Source organism: Melospiza melodia, chromosome 15, assembly GCF_035770615.1.
Source record: "Melospiza melodia melodia isolate bMelMel2 chromosome 15, bMelMel2.pri, whole genome shotgun sequence".
In the NCBI taxonomy this organism is placed as follows: Eukaryota; Metazoa; Chordata; class Aves; order Passeriformes; family Passerellidae; genus Melospiza; species Melospiza melodia.
In genome coordinates, this window is record NC_086208.1 from 13,446,587 (window position 1) to 13,462,908 (window position 16,322).

Sequence of the window (16,322 nt, forward strand, 5' to 3'; positions counted from 1 at the left end):
GCACTCCAAAAACTGAGGCCTGTGTGCTTTCAGAGGGCTGCAGGCAACCCTGTGCAAGGCTGGCAAGCTTCACTTCCTTTGCTCTGCGTGTCTGGGAGATTGACTGATACACTAAATAAAGAAATAAACAAATAATCAGATGCTGAATTATTCCAAGCGGAACACTGTTTCCTCTTGGTCATGCCTTGAGGGTTACTTTCCCCTGCTCAGTGTTAATAATCTGTTGTCTTGCTCTGAAAGAGCCATTCTTAGATATGAATCAGGGTTAAACTCTCTCTCTCTTGCTCCATTCCACAACCAGCTTCAGGCCCTGTGCCTGCCTGCAACCCTCCACTTGATTCTGGGTATCCTATGAGCCTTCTGCCTCTTTCCTGATGTTTTCTTCCTGCTTTGTCCTTCCACCACTGCACTGCTTTCATACCCATCCTGGCAGTCTCCTCCTAACCCAAAGTGCTGTGCTTTAATTTGCCTTGGTTTCCCATCCCTGCTCCTGAATCAATGCAGCCTCACGAGGCTGTGGATACCAGCTGGGCACTTTGTGTGACACTGGGTGAGCTCTGAGTTCTCTGGGAAGGTGGAGCAAAATGCATTTACCCAAACCACCTTCTTGATAGTTTAATGTGTTTGGTTTGCATTTCTTAAATGGGAGTTAAATTTCTCTTCGTGAATATAGGCAAAATAAGAACTATGAGAAAGATTTAAACAGCCTTTAAGTACTATTAGGTGAATATTCCTTTACTATCCTGAAGCAGGCAGCAGCCTGGCTACCTTTTGATTCCCATTTGTACTCTGAGGATGTTCCTGCTCCAGCCCCTTCCAAGATCCAATCACTGTGCTGCCATTAACTCAGGGAGGCATTTTCCCCCATATGTCTCCAGCCCTATAAAATTCTGGGCATGCCTACAGCACAGCCACTAAAACAAACAGCTGTAACATCTCCTCTGCTTCCATAAACTTCCCTGTTTTCTCCCCATCTGCTCTGTCCCCCGGATGCCAGCGTAGAGCAGGTCCTTGCTGATATGCTAATGGGCAGCAGGGGTTTGATGGCATGTTTATTCCCACTTTCCTGCCGCAGGTGACTGATAACCAGCTAACTGCAGCTTCTCCTTGTGCTGCAGTGGCAGAGGAAGGTCCTGTGTTTTGCCAGCCATTGTGCACAAGGCCAGAGGGGAGACCAGCTCCCTGCAGGACTGTGGCTTCCCTTCAGGCTGGGTTGAAATCATTTGACCTGCATTGAGAGGACTGGGTAACTAATTCCTGGCTGTAGGCTGCCTTGCTTGGCTGTGGAGAGGGTTTATTGTACTGTGATAGAAGGGGGAGCAGTGAGTTTGTGACTGATGTACTCTAGCAGGACCTGAGAGTTTCAAGCACTTCATGTTTTGTGCCAAGATTTGTCCTGCTTCTATTACCCACCTTAAAACCTGGAATAACATTTATTTTCTCTGCTTTGAGACATAACACCTTGTATGATTTCTAATGAAACTTGGCCTTGAGTTGTGAGATGCTGTTGCAATGTAAGATCAGTTACAATAACTCTGTCACAAATAAGTTTTGCACATTTGGATTCTTATGTAATGTCTATGACTCTGGAACCTGGGCTCTCAGGATTTTCCTCTGGGTTTGTCTCTCCTTCCTTCCTTTGAAATGTTGAGATGATCTTTGCAGTTACATTGTTGAGAGTTATTTCCCTTTCTGAAATTTGATCAATTCTTTTTACTGACATGTGAAATGGGCAGCTGTGGTTTTTGAAAAGGTCCTGTTTTTTCCCATCCACTCTTCAAAAAGAGGAAATGTTTAAAATGAAGCTGTTCCTACAGTGATGTGAGGTTTGTTGTTTGTATGTTGTTTTTTGTATTTTTAGTTGATTTTTTCCCTATTTTTTTTTCTTTTTTACAATACTAGAGTAAAATATGAACTTCAGACAAGTTGGTGGGTTTGGGGGAGTCAGCTTCTGACCAGTCTTTGCTGAGCAACAATGGCCTGATGGATGTGTTGTGGTGAGGTTCCCCTCAAAGAGAGGCACAACATTTCTCTTGGCTGTGATCCTGAAAATGGGACATAGTTGTACCTTGGTTAAACCTCACCACATCTCCGAGACCACCAGTAGCAGAGATTGAGCTGATTTCTGGAAATTTGGGCATGACAAGGAATGGACCTTGTTTCAAGGCTTCTGAGATCGTTGCAGCATGGAGGGGCTCCACAAAGAGCCTCTGACTGTCCCTCTTGCTTCCTCCCAAAGCCTGTGCTGCAAAGCATTTCTTACCTACCTGTTCCAGTGTGAGAGGGGCTGCAGAGGGAAGAGGGAGCCTCCCTGAGAGGAGGTACCTGAGGGCATGGAAATCTGCTTGAAAGTTGTCCGGGGAATGAGCAGTCATGGCAGGATGAGTGGAAGTTTAGTGACCACCAAAGCTATCTGTCCTGGGATTTGTCTTTCCATGATCCTGGTTTACTAACAGTATGATTAGAGGGCTGGCTTCCCCTTTTTGATATACTGGCAATAAGCACCAGGGCAGAAAAATAGAAACATTAAAATCATATGGTATTTGAGCAATAAGATACGACAGGGCATGAATGATGGGACATTAATTCATGACGGTGTGTGGCAAGGCAGGAATTTAAATGTCATAAGTTAGGCAGCCATGAGTTTTATTGGAATTATAAAATTTTATTAGAATACTGGTCAAAGGGTGGAGTTTCCCACCAATCCCTCCCCTTATTTGTATTTGGGAAGGGATGAGTTGTGAATTCCATCAGATGCAAGAGACTGTGTGTGATGGCGTTCACAGGGGTCCGAGGATGAGGGAAGAGACGAGGATCTGACTCCATGTTTCAGAAGGCTTGATTTATTATTTTATGATAGGTATTGTATCAAAACTGTACTAAAAGAGTAGAAGGAAGGATTTCATCAAAAGGCTAGCTAAGAATAGAAAAAGAAAGAATGATAACAAAGGCTTGTGGCTTGGACTCTCTGTCCAAGCCAGCTGACTGTGACTGGCCATTAATTAGAAACTACCAACATGAGCCAATCACAGATGCACCTGTTGCATTCCACAGCAGCAGATAATCAATGTTTACGTTTGTTCCTGAGGCCTCTCAGCTTCTCAGGAGGGAAAAATCCTAAGGAAAGGATTTTTTATAAGATGTGTCTGTGACAACTGCGGGGTGTTTAGAGGGCTGCCAGTGAGAGCCAGAGGTGTGTCTCCCGGGGAGCTGTGGGTGACCGTGTTTCATGCCTGAAGCCTAGCTTGGGCATTCCCGGGGCTGCTCCCCAGGGAGCTGCGCCGGTGCCCGATGCCCCGCGCTTCAGCACCACGGACAGGGCCGGCGGCTCCTCCCGCCCCTCCTGCGCTCGTTCCCGCTCCCTGCAGCCTCCTGGCCTCTGACCCAGCTCCTTGCCTGTGCTGAAGCCTTCCCTGCCCTCCCTGCGGTTTGCCCCCTGCCTTATCTGCCCTTCTCTTGCAACAAACTCCTTCCCCTTCCAGCCCCAGCCTGTGCTCTCCTATCCGTAAGCTGGCTCAGGGCATGGTGTGGGAGATGCCTGTGGGGTGCCCAGGCTGGTTTCACTGCCAGCAGTGTGGTTTTTTCTTCCATCTCTCCTGCTGTGCAGCCAGCCTGCCCAGCTGCCTCTCTGACAGCAGCAATACCTGCAATATCCCTGCAAGTGCTCAGGGCCAGGCTGGATGGGTCTCTGAGCAGCCTGACCTGGTGAAAGGTGTCCTGCCCACGGCAGGGGGTTTGGAACAATGTGATCTCCAAGATCTCTTCCAACACACGCCTGTCTAAGATTCTGTGAATACAAACTTTCTGGGCTGCAGTGATTCCTGGCAGTGACTGTGCTCTGCAGCGTGAATGGATTTGTTTTGCAGCACCACTACCCAGCTGCTGTCTGGGGGTTTCTCACATGAGTAGTTCTCTAGGACATCTGCCATCCAACCTCACTGCAACCACAATCTGTGGGCTTTGGCTAAATGTTTGCTGTATCCAGTTGTGCGTGCTGATAATTGTGGGTAATTTGCTGTCTCAGAATAATGAAGGAATGCCTGCTGCACTCTGAAGCATTCAGTGCTTTGTGGTGATTAGTCTTTTCATTGGAAAATATTCCTCACAGTGACCAGCAAAAGATACTTCTTTTTAAGTACATAATGTATTGAGAAGGATGGGTAAAATGGAGCTTTTGTGTGCAGACATTCCTGTTTATTTTGACAGAGTTAACTGTCAAAGGCAAAGCATTTTTGTGCTTTTGGAGTGGTTATAATTGTGCAGTGCAGCAAGCAGGCTTCACTGGGCTCTGCCTGGATTAAGTCACCACCAGTTCCCTGTTTCCCTCAGCCCAGCAATCCTTGGGCTGTCAGGAGTCACATCATGCCACGGCTCAGCTGTGGCTGCAGGCAGGTCTCTCTCAGAGCACAATCCCTCCCTGTGTGCTCAGGTGCTGCAAACAGGTTTTCGGGCAGAGATGCTCCTAAACCCATGCTCAGGTGTGTCCCAGGCACCTGCTGTGTCTCCCTGCTCCCCATGCCCACCCCAGGGACACTGGGGGGAGGCAGGTCCTGCTCGCTGCTGTCTCCCAAGCCGGGTGTTTCTCTTGTCATCTGCTGAGGCGTAGCTGGAGCGCGTCAGCCTCACCTCCTGCTGCGGCCAGGAGGCTCCGCACAGCATGGGAGGGGGCAGCTGCCATCTCTGCTGCCTGATGGCATGGGCCCTTCAGTTCCCCCGTGCTCACCTCCCCCTGCCTGTCCCCAGCTCAGCTCCCAGCTGCTGCTCCCAGTGCTGGGGGTGCAGGTAGCTCCGTTTTCCCCGCCGAGGTGGGGCGAGTGCTGCAGGCTAATGGCAGGCTTTCTTTTCATTAGCTGCTGTAAACACAGGGCTCTGGCAGCAGCCTGCTTTTCTGAGCCCAGGAAGACCATTTTTCCTTTTATCTATAATTTAGTGAAGTGTCAAGCCGCAGAAGTTTTAATGATAATAAGCAGCAGAGGAAATTTATTTATTCGCTGCAAAGGTGGGTTTCGTTCCAGGGTTGGTTTTTTTACACTTCCCTCACAAGAAATGTTGGCTGCTCATGTAACCTCGCTCCCAGGGTGTCTAGGCTGCCTTCCCTGAGAAGCTCAGCACTACAGTTCCTGCTTGGTTAAATGGCTTTCCAACCCCTCTCCCATGCATGACACTGGGGCCAAGCAAACTGGGAAAGGAGAAGCAAGGAGAAAGTAGCGAGGTGGGAGCATTCTCATGTGCTTGGTGAGGTGTAATGGGATCCACGAATTTCCCATCTTCCTCCTGTTGCTGTGCATCTCTTACATCTGCTTCTCAGACCAGCCTCTGGGATGGATTTGGCTGCTGAGGAAAAGCAGGGAATGGCTTTTTTTGGGATGACATGTAGTGCTTGCCTTCTGTCAGCCTGTGAAGGTGCCAGTGCTGACTGGAGATAAAAAGTGGATTGATGTCATGTGGAGGGACCAGGGCTGCTTCTTCCTGAGGTTCAGGAAGGCAGAGAGTGGAACTCTGGGCTGGCCAAAGAGGAGCAGGGGATGGGATGAGTCTGTGTCAGGGACAGGGGCCAGGCTGGAGAGAGAAGGTTACAACAGAGGATTGGAGCAATGAGTCTTTAGGGAAGACATGGAGAGCAGAAGGAGGATGGGGTGTAGGAGAGGTGATAGGGAAATGGATCTGGAGAGGAGGGGGAGGATTGACTGGGGTAGGGAAGAAGCACGTGTGTGTGGGAGATCTGAGGGTGGAAGCAAGTGCAAGGGAGAAATGGGTTTCCTAGGAAATACGTGGGAACTGTGCCTCTGAATTAACCAGAACCTTCCTCACCCCTTTCAATGTGGCTTTGGAGGCAATATTAGAATCTTCCTAATTATTTTTCTTGGACGAGTTTTGCTATCCTGATGATATTAATTATTCTTAAAGGTCAACAGCACTCACTTGAATCCCCTTCTGTTCTATCATGTAATCAGTTAATTAATTGGAAACCATTTAGCAGAGTCTGCCGAGAGCTTACCCTGCCGTATGCCCTGTTGTTTTGCTATTGCTGGAGATATATATATATATATATATATAGTCTTGTATTTATACCCCTTCCTTCCTTCAGAGGCTCTGCAGAGCTCTTGCTACCATCCCAGTGCATCCCAGCCTCTGGCACTCCTCCCTCAATCAGGAAAATTGGGGCTCAGGCCCAGCTGTTAGTTTTCTCTTTGCTAACCCCTTCGAGGTTATTCAAGGCTCATTGATTTCTGGGCATCCGAGTAGGTGGGGATATTTGAATCTATTTTTTTTTTTTAAATATAAATTTGATGTAAGAACTCTCTAGCAGCTGTGATCACAGTCCTTGTTCAGGAGGAAGATGGAGCCCCAGAACCTGTCCCAGCACATCTGTGCTCAATGAGCTGACATTGAGGCTCTTGTGTGGACCTCATCCAGCTCTCCCAGTGTCTGCCTGGGCATTTGGAGTGACCTCCCAGCTGGGTGGTTCCTCTGATGAGCACTTGTTCCTATTGCTTCTAGGACGTTCATAGAATCAATAAGGTTGGAAAAACTCTTAATATGATCAAAGTCCAGTTACAGTGTGCTCAGAGATGTTGGGAAAGGCCCTGTGGGCGTCACTGTCCTTCCAATGCCGTCCCCCCAAGATGTGCCGTGCCACAGCTCTGAACTCTTCCCTCACACAGGGCCGTGGGGTTGGCTCTGGGTTCACTGGAAATCCATGAGCAGGAGGCATTCCCTGCTTGTTCTCTGTTCCCAGCTTGAAGAACAATGCAGTTTGAAGCAAATAGGGCTGGATAAACCCAACCCCTTGCTGGAGCTGGCAGCTGGCAACCCTTGTCCTCAGCCAGCACACATCTCCTCTATTACTTCTGCATGCCAAAGCAGGAGGAAAGCCCAGTGTGCAGTAATGTTTCAGTCTAATGGGTCTAGAATCGCTGCAGTTTGGGACAGAGGACATGAGGTGGGGGCAGTGCAGCCCTGAGGACCTCTTGGCTGCAGGAGGGCAGCTATGGGGGAAGGTTCTTGCCTGTTTCAAGTTGATTTTTCTGTTCCTTGAGCAGAAGACTGGCCAGTTCTGTGGCTGCTGCTGGACTCTGCCCTGCAGGGAAGCTGGCAGGCAAAGGGAAAGCAACTGCAGGGCTGACCCAGCTTTTAACCTTTCCTCAAGTCCTCTGAGAGTCCAGATGTCTTTGGAGAAGAGCAATGGAAGCTGCACAAACACAAGGGCAAGATGAGTGCAGTGCAGAGGGCCAGATCCCTGCATCTGCTGTGCCTTGAAGCACAGGGGACAGAGTGACCCACATCTGGTGACGCCTCCCCATCTGCACCGTGTGCTGAACTGAAACTGTGAGCAGCAATCAGCTCTGAGGGGTGATCTGTCTCTGAACAAAGCTTTGTGCAGCTGGGAGATGCCTCAGAGAGATGACTTGGAGGGTGTGCAAGTGTCATAGGGTAGGAGATGGCCTTTAATTAAAATTGGGTTGGCTTGAAGGCAGCAGAGGACATGGCTGCTGCACTGCAGAGGCACTGGGAGGAGAGGTGTGGGGCAGATGTGCTGCTGTGGGATGGCTGTGGGAGCCCTGTGACAGAGGTGTGGTGCCTTAATGCCTTCCCACTTGCTCTGCAGCTTTTTGTTTTTTTAATGCTTTTGTTTAAAGAACAATGCAGGAGACCAGCCCCTTCTGCCTCCCTCAGCCCTGTCTCCATGTGAGTTTGAAAATCAGGGACCTGCAACTGAGGAATACGGAGGGCTTGGTGGTTCCTCGCTCCAGTTCCACACCTCCAGGAGCAGGGGTGTGCACGTGGAATGGCAACAACTGCCCTTCTTGTGTGTCACCCATCATGGTGCCTCTCTCCTCTCTGGTGCAGGGTTCTGAGTTTGGGAGATTATTGCAGGTTCTGACTCTAGCCCTAGAACAAGAAATAGTTTGTGGGGAGTGAGATGATTATGTCATGGCACATGCTGTGTGACACATGCCTCACAAGATGCAGGGCTGAACCTGTGGACAGCAGAAAGGATATAGCTTTGCTGCCTAAGCACACAAAGGAAGATTGAACCTTGGCGACTCTTTGTTTCTGCTGTGTTTGGGGTCAGAAAAGCCCTGGAGGTGCTGGGATGTTGCTTGAGGAGCAAAATGTGGGTAATGCCAGACCATGGCTGAGGACCTCTGTTAATTGTCTCACTCCTCCACAGCACCAATATACGTGTCCTGGTGCTGAGGGAGCAAACCCAGGAGAGCTCCTGGCAGCTCTGAAATCCCAGGCTGACCAGTCCAATGGCACATCCTGCTTTGCCCACTCTGCTTTCCGGGCATGCGAGGCTGGCACGCACTTGGCAGTGCCCAGTCCTTTTTCAGGCTGTCTCAAACATGTCCTGCTGGGACTTGGGGCTGAGCTGTTGGAAATTCCAATCAAGTCTAATATTTGCAGAGCCTGATTTGTGGGGAGGCCTGTCCTGCCATAGCTTCTGGGACTTGTTGGGGTAATTTTAGCACATTCATTAAGGGAGGACAGTACATTTTTTCCCTTAATGAGCAAAGCTGCTTACTAAACAGGAAGAGGAGGGAGGGGGACAGGGAAGGCAGGGAGGGTGATTGGGAGTGTAACAGTGCTTTTAGAGGTCATTGGAGTTATCTGGCAGGGATAAGCAAGCCTGAACAGAGCTGCCCCTACAGCAGCATGTGAGGCTGTGACATTCTCCTCTCCTGTGGCCGCCAGCACCCAGCTAAGGCTGCCGTGAGCTGTGTGAGATGATGGGAAGCACCTGTTGTGCCCAAATATCAAGGGAGTCACATGCAGTGCCACCAGCACATCCAGCACTGGGGACCACAGCTGAGGATGTGCATCTCTCCTCTCATTGCTGCCAGGCACTCGCTCATGCTCCCTCAGCCCCAGCTGCTCTGGCAAGTTAATCCCTCCCAGTCAGGATTTTCATAGTGGCACCATGTTATTAAAACGTGTGAAAAACTTCTCCCATGCAGAAATAAATGTGTCAGCTTGGAAACAAGGGCAAGTGGAGGATGGAGCTGCGTGGAGGAGGGACAGGTGCACAGGGTCCCTCCCCAGCAGCAGCGTTTCTGCCATTGCGTCGAGCTGAGCTGCATAAAATAACTTACAGTTTAATTACAGGGGCTCCTGCTTGTTGGTGTCATTAATGAGGCAACTGGCTTAATTTAGCTGAGTAAAAATGGCTTTAATAGTGGAAACACTTTTGGCTGCTGGGTAATTAAGGGAAAAGAAAAAAAAAACCACTGTCTCCTCTTGCATTAAAGTCCACTTGTTCTGGTTTGCGCGGATCTGGACTCCTCTTTGTTCCACCTTCACCCATCCCTTCTTTAACCCCAGGAGCTCGTCCAGGACTCCAGGGGCACTCCATGGATGCATCTGTCACTCATACTGTGACAAAATGGCAAAGGTCACCTCCCCAAGGCAAGGTCTTGGCAGAGCCTGTGGGAGAGTGTGTGGGACATGGCGTGTCCCCCACTGAGAGGGAGGAGGAGGAGGATGGAGGGAGGGAGAGAGCAGGAGCTGGGATTTAGCTGTCACTCAGTGTAACAGCCTGTCCCTGAGGTGTGCAGTGAGGTGATGATGGAGAGGGCTGCTGGGGACAGGAGCAGGAGCCTTTGGGAGCAGGGCTGCTGCAGCAGGAGGGCTGTGGAGTGGTGTTGAGCCTGAGCCATGGGTGGGTTGGGTGGCTCTGCCCTGGACCTGGTCCAGGTGAGCTCTCTCCAACCCCCTCTCCCTACTCAACTCCTCTTGGAGGCAAAAAGCACCCTGGCAGCTACTCCTAGAGACTGTCTCCATGGAAAAGAGCATCTTGTGAGTGATGGAGAAAATGTCCCATGGCAAAGAAGCACTTTGAATATGTTCCAGGAGTGCTGATGGCAGATCTGTCCTGGGAGAGACAGGCTTCTGTTCATTGCTGAGAAAAATGCAGGGAAGGCATTTTGCCTCCCTCTGCCTGTGTTTCCTTGATGTCTGATGTGTTTTGTTACAGGTGGAACTGATGCATAGGCTGTTATAAAGGTTGTCTGGCACACTGCTACAGGACTGCTTCCACTTTCCTATAATTCTGCCAAATTTTAATTGCTCAGACTAGAGTTTTCTGCTTTGGGTGTCTGCTTCTGGCTGATTCTATTTTTTCTTATTTCTTTCTAGTTTCACATAAGAGCTTTCTCAAATGTTTGAGATGGTAGAAGGGAGGTTGGGAAAAAGCTGTTTTGTTCAAGCTAGAAAATTCTGATGATGCTGCTGTTGCAGAACATTTGCATCCACCTTTTGTGGAGGGAAAGGAATCTTGTCAAAGGGCAGATTTTGCTTGGAAGACTTGGTTTTGCTCAGAGACATCTTAGGTCAGCAGAATACTCTTGGTCCAGTTGGAGGGGAGAAGTTTTGCAAAGGATGTTCAGGAATGAGTAAGGGAGAGGAGTAGCAGCTCTTCTTGGGGCACTGCTGTTGGTGTGGGAGGGTGTAAAAGTGGGGAAGATCATAGGAAATTTGGGCATGGATAAGGAAATTGAGACTGAGAAATATCTGGGAGAGAGTGGAGAGAAATGAGTAGTGCAATTCAGCCAGCTAGGAGGGAGAAGGAAATGGATCAGGAAGGAGAGAAGCTGGCACTGCCCAGCCACAGCATAGGGTGATGGAGTTCTTGTCACACCTGTAACAGGGATTTGGAGGTGGCAACAGGCTTGGAAATGCTGCAGGAAGGCAGAATGAGCCTTTGAGAGGCCTTGATTTGGAGCTGTGAGAGGATTAGGTCTGGATGTGAGTGCCTTGATTTTCCCCAACCCTCCCCATTTAATGCTGTACAGAACACTGGGGAACTTGGTGTGTGCAGCTGAGGTTTGTGACTGTGGGGAACCTTGCAATCACCAAACAGGAGTTGCAAAGTGCTGGAGCTCAGAGCCTCACCTGTGGAGCCATAATTTAACCTCCTCATGTGCACGTACTGTGATTCCATCTCTAATTACAGAATCACATGCTCCCTTCCCCAGGAAACCTGTCCCATGCAGCAGGTGGGATGGATCTGTTCTGGGCAGAAATCACTGCTGTGCAGTGCAGTTTCTCTGGAGGAGCTCTGTTTTCTGCAGCACAAGTCAGTAGCTGCTCCCTTTTGTGTGTGGAATCCCAGTGCTGGCATCTCTGACCTTTGGAGATTTTGTGACCGAAATGGTGCGTTTTTAAAGTGTGCTTGTGTCTCTGTGCTGAGGCCTGTCTCTGAGCCTGAGGAAGGACCTTTGTGACGTTTTGGAGTACCCAAGGTGTCAGTGTCCCGTGACAGACGTGTTCCTCCCTGTATGTGTCCAGGCTGATCTGAAATGGAGCTGTGGGTGTGTGTTCCCCTGCCCAGCCCTGCAGAAGTTGATGGTCAGGTCAGATCAAACCCTGGCTTTGCCCTTTGAGCACAGAGTCTCCTGCCAGATGTGAGCAAGGGCAGAGCCATCTCCTCTGTCCCTAACGCTGGCTGGGGGTTTTTGTCTGGGGGAGGGAGGAGGTGGTAGGAGTTGGTTTCCAGGCACTGTGGGAGATGAGGAGCGGAGCACATCTGCCTGGCAAAGCCCCCTGCATTAGTGAGGATGTATCCTTTCTCCATCTCTCTGTGTCCTAAATTGTAATAACACGATCATGCTATTTTTGATTCCCTTATTTGCGTGGAAAGCCTGTTGTTTTTTCTCTTCTCTTTCAGAATCCAATTTTCTCTTGACATTTCTGCCTAATGTAGCAAAACATGACCTTTGAGAAAGGACATTCCAGCGAGATTCACTCCCTCCTCTGCATTTCTGCCTCTCTCCCACATCTTGCTGTCTCTCATGCATCCCCTTTACGCTTCCTTCTTCTCCCTGGGCTGGGGGAGGGAGTTTACTGTCTCACTTTTCAGTAACAGCGAGTTGCTCCTTCCCCTCCCACTTTTCATCTGTCTTTGCAAAATTTCCAGGTGCTCGTGCTCTGGGGTGGATAAAGGAGGGAGTCTTGTAATATTTTTCTTCCCCCCTGCTTAGCTTTACCTGCCATTTTTGCCACCTTTGTCAGAGGCTGGGAGCAGTTTGTCTACAGACGAGGGAATGGTGGGATCACAGTCATGTGAAATGAGGTACCTGTGGTTTGCTGTGCTTCCCACAGCGGGATAGTCTGATGTGAAGCAGAGCCAGAATTTAAAAAGGCAGCACTGTGCCATCATTGTGTTTGGGCTTGTTCTTCTGCCAGGCTCGTGGAGAGCCTTCGGGACAAAGCTTTGCTGTGTGAGCAGCTTCCCCACTCCTAATTGCAGAGTTCTGTGCAGGTGGGACAGGACCAGAATTGCTTTTCCCTTGCTGAAATTCGGAGTAAGGGAAGAAACGAATCTGTCATCCCAAATCCTCGTGCATCAGACCTGTGCCAGCAGGAGCCATTCAGGGCTTTGCTCTCTTGGTTTTAGCACTTATTTGCAAATCAAACAGGGTTTGGGGGCTGAGCCCTGCACAGCAGGACTGCCTTGGGTCACACCTCCCATTTGGCCAGCCCAGAGCTGAGTGAACCTCAGGTGATTGATGTCTCTGGCTCTTCATTGCTCTTCCCTGTGGGTTTGAGGCAGAGGGGCTGCCCTGCCTGCCTGTGGCTCTCAGCAGGGATGGGTTTGGTGAAGGATGTGATACAGCACCTCCTGTGTGTTCTGGAGACCAGCAAAGAGATATGGGGCATTTGGGGTTCTCCCAGAACTTGTGATCACCCATTCCTCTGCTCACTCACCCATGGGCTGGTCACTGGGTTGGTGGCTCTCAGGCTGGCCAGAACAGAATGAGTTTCATTGCCATCTTTTTGTGCTGTTAGAAAGCAGGGGCTGTTCTCCTGCTCACCCTGCTCCAGACACATTTCTTTCTCTTGTTTTTATTAATTCAGTTCCTTTTACATTCTTTCATCCTCTCTGGCTTTCAGCTAAAGAGAAGATGTCTGCTGGGTTGCAAAGCTCTCCCAGGTAGATGAGATTTATGTTTTTGCAAGTTTGGGCAGATGGAGAAGAGGGATGGGGAGCTGTTGGCTGCTGTAGCAGCGGTACCCCTGGGTGCAAGCAGCACACAGCCATTCCGGGACACCTGGAATGCACAGCTACTGCAGATCATATGATAACACCTTGGGTAATCATCGTGCTGTCATTTGAACCTGGCTGTTACTATTTTTAACGTGAGGTTTGTACTTAATTTTTTGTTCAAGTTCTGAAATTAGACTTGCTCTTTTCGCTTATGGTTGGTTGAGCTCCAGATTCATGGGCAAGAATCAGACACTGGAATTTTCTTTTTCCTTAACATTGCAGCAGGATATAAATCACTTTTACCCTTAAAAGAAAAAAAAAAAAACAACAAGAAGAGAAACTTTCATTTGGGGTTTGTCCTCATTAAAATCTCTCATTATGAAATCTGAACTTGGGTTCTAAACTGCTTGACAGCCTCCCCATCGAGGAGGACGATGAGCTCTGTGGAGGTGGTAGGGCCATGTGCAGGAAGAATTATTTACAGTGACTACTTTATTTTATTTTTTTTCCTCCTTAATTTTCAGAGACCTCTCTGGGAACCGGCTCACCACTCTGTCATGGCAACTCTTCCAGACACTGCGACTCTTTGAACTGTAAGTCCCACCCTGGGGGGATCTCCTGGGAAAAGGCAGGAGGCTGAGAGGAGGAACCATTTCCAAATAGAGTTATTTTGAAGCCAGAGAATAATTACCTAAAACTCCAGTGGGCAGCAGCATCCTTGGGAGGCTTTCCTGGGTATGGGAGCACTAGAGCAGAACTGCTTCTCTTTTAACTTCACAGCAGCTGGCTAATTAATGTCGGGATGATGAACAAGTCATGCTTGGAGTAGTAAATGGCTGACTAACTCTGTGAGCACATTAGAAATACTTACTAGGCCAGGTTTTGAGTGAATCTCTTCAAACACTTGCTCTCATCTGTCGCAGGGTAGGGCTAACTGCTTTTCCTTAGTTGGTGCACGTGCTTTACAAGAAGGCAATCCTGCTTTTTAGGCCCATGATTCCCTTTCTCTCCAGCAATGGAGACACCTCCCAGCTCTGATGTGGGAGATGATGAGATAGTTGTGTCTCCTGGGGCACTGGTGGCCTTCAGCCTGCTGAATTATTGATAGAGCATTCAGCATTGTGCTTGAAGAATAAGTGGACATGAAATCAATGGAGCGTTGCCCTGATGACCTGTTTTGTTGAATTTTAGGAATAGTTTTTTGGTGGGTATAAAAAAAATATATATGTAGGATTTGTCCCAGAGGATCCTGGGAAGCTCCATTCATCCTCACTGATGATCAATAGAGCTGTAAGCTAGAAGTGACTTATGAAAGAATAAAGACAGTCTTTCAAGTGGGAGTAAGTGTGTTATCACTGGTGTTACTGCAGTATATTTTATTTCTGTCAAATTGTTAAATGAAAAATACTAATAGTGATATTAGAAAATGGAGAAACGCCCTTCTAATGGGGAAATTTGGCTTGCAGAGTTGAAATGCTGAATTCAGAATTTGTCTCCTTGCTGATTACAGCTCTAAATATTTTTCAAGCCTGGCTCGGGTTTCAAGTTTAATAGCATGAGTCATTTGTATTCTTAGACCTTTACTTATTGTCATTGCACTGTCTGGCAAAACTCAGATTGATGGTTGCTACCCAAGAGAGACCCAAGAGTGGAGGAGCAAATGGGACTGCAGTCCTGAGCTGGAGGCACTTGCAGGGCCTGGGGTAATGGTGAGCCTGCAGATTAATGGGAATACTTCCAAAGGGGCTTGTTTTTATGTGCTTTTGCTTCATTTGGTCATATTTTGTTCCTTCAGGCACGTCCCAGGTCTGCCAGCTCCAGCCGGGCTCAAAAGACCAATACCAAGCACAAAGGGAATTGAGAAGCTGCTTTTTGGGCAGCAAAGGGTATTTCACCTGATGAATCCATCTGTGCTGTCCTGATATGATGATCCTGGCAGGGAGCTGGTGTGCTTGGGGTGGCTTTGGATGGTGTCACCTGGGGCCAGCACTCTGCAGCTTGGCGAGCATGAAGGAGCTGAATTACTTGGCTCCAGTTGGAGCTGTGCTCAGAGCAGCTTTCTTGGAGATAACAAATCCCAATGAACCAAAGAAATCGCGCACAAAGAAATACAGGAGATCACAGGGCTGGTTGGTAGGAAGCCGTGGTGGGGTGGAAAAGCAGTTCTGATGTGGTGTGTGCTGTCCATGGTGTCCCACAGGGAGGCTTGGCATTATGTGGGGCAGGAGCCTCAGGTGAAACTCTCCTGCTCCAGGCTGTGAAAAGGGTATTGGCAACCTCTGGCACCAGCTCCAGTGAGCAATTTAGACCCACAGATGTGCCAGCCCACAGGGACTGCCTTGCTGCTGGCTGGGCTGGACTAAGAGCCTGGTCAAGTTCATTTTTCCTAAAGAATTGCTTTAGATGCTTCCTGACAAATGTTCCCCTCTGAGTAACTAGAGATCTTTCATCCACATAAGCATGGCTAGGATGAAGATTACCAGAATAATTTGGTGATGCTGATCCCCAAACACAGCAGAAGAGGGATATTTTATCTGATGCCCCCATGGATGTCAGTTTTTAAGGGGCAGAGGGATGTGCCTGCAGCATCCTTCCTGGGGCCATGCTGAACCTTGGAATTGTTGGAAAGAAGGCAGCACAGAGGTGTGGCCTGAGCTATGGGCTCTGAATAATCATTCACATAAAGATGCTGGGAATTAAGGTAAACACACATTACCTACTGTGAGGTGGTTGTAGTCCTGACAGCTAGAAGGATGGTACCTGCTGGTGAGGAAGAGCACATCTCCACGTTGGGGAGAAATTACTAATGGATCCACAAAAGTGGGAAATACTGTATTTTTTTTTTTAGAAATGCAGAGGATGGGTGAGTAAGAGACAGTTTTTTGGCACACTGAGCTCCAAGGAGGCTTCCAGAACCTGAGGAGATGGAATACATGGCCCACATAAAGCGAGTGTGAAACACTGGTGAAAGCTAGAAAGGGAGTTGCAGATTGGCATCAGCCAAAGACTTGAAATTGAGCCCAAAACTCTGTGGAAAGGGAGAAGGTGGTGAGCAGCAGAGGCCAATGCAGAGACACCAGCCTTGGGAAGACAGGCGGAGCAGCAGCATTTGTGCACAGCAGTGGAGAGGCCAGGAGACTCCAGGGACACAGAGAAGCTGGCCAGATTCTCTTCTCCACATCTGTGTGGAGGGTTGGTGGAACAAGTGGGTGCAGAGGCCCACCAGAGATGCCTTATACTGAATTCCTGTGCCCCTGTGCTATCAGGGAATCGTGGATCTAGAGGAAGGAAAGGCACCCAAGCCAAAACCGTGACTTAGAACGAGGCAACT

The 16,322-nt window shown here is 49.0% G+C and overlaps 1 protein-coding gene across 4 annotated transcripts in view; it reads left to right on the forward strand.

The window, feature by feature from the left end:
- Positions 1 to 16,322, forward strand: part of NTRK3 (neurotrophic receptor tyrosine kinase 3) — a 208,628-nt gene that overhangs the window by 39,602 nt on the left and 152,704 nt on the right. For all 4 annotated transcript variants that reach the window (XM_063169867.1, XM_063169868.1, XM_063169869.1 and 1 more), the window contains exon 4: positions 13,516 to 13,584. In XM_063169867.1, coding sequence (XP_063025937.1) covers positions 13,516 to 13,584 — 69 coding nt within the window. The remainder of the gene's footprint in view (positions 1 to 13,515; positions 13,585 to 16,322) is intronic.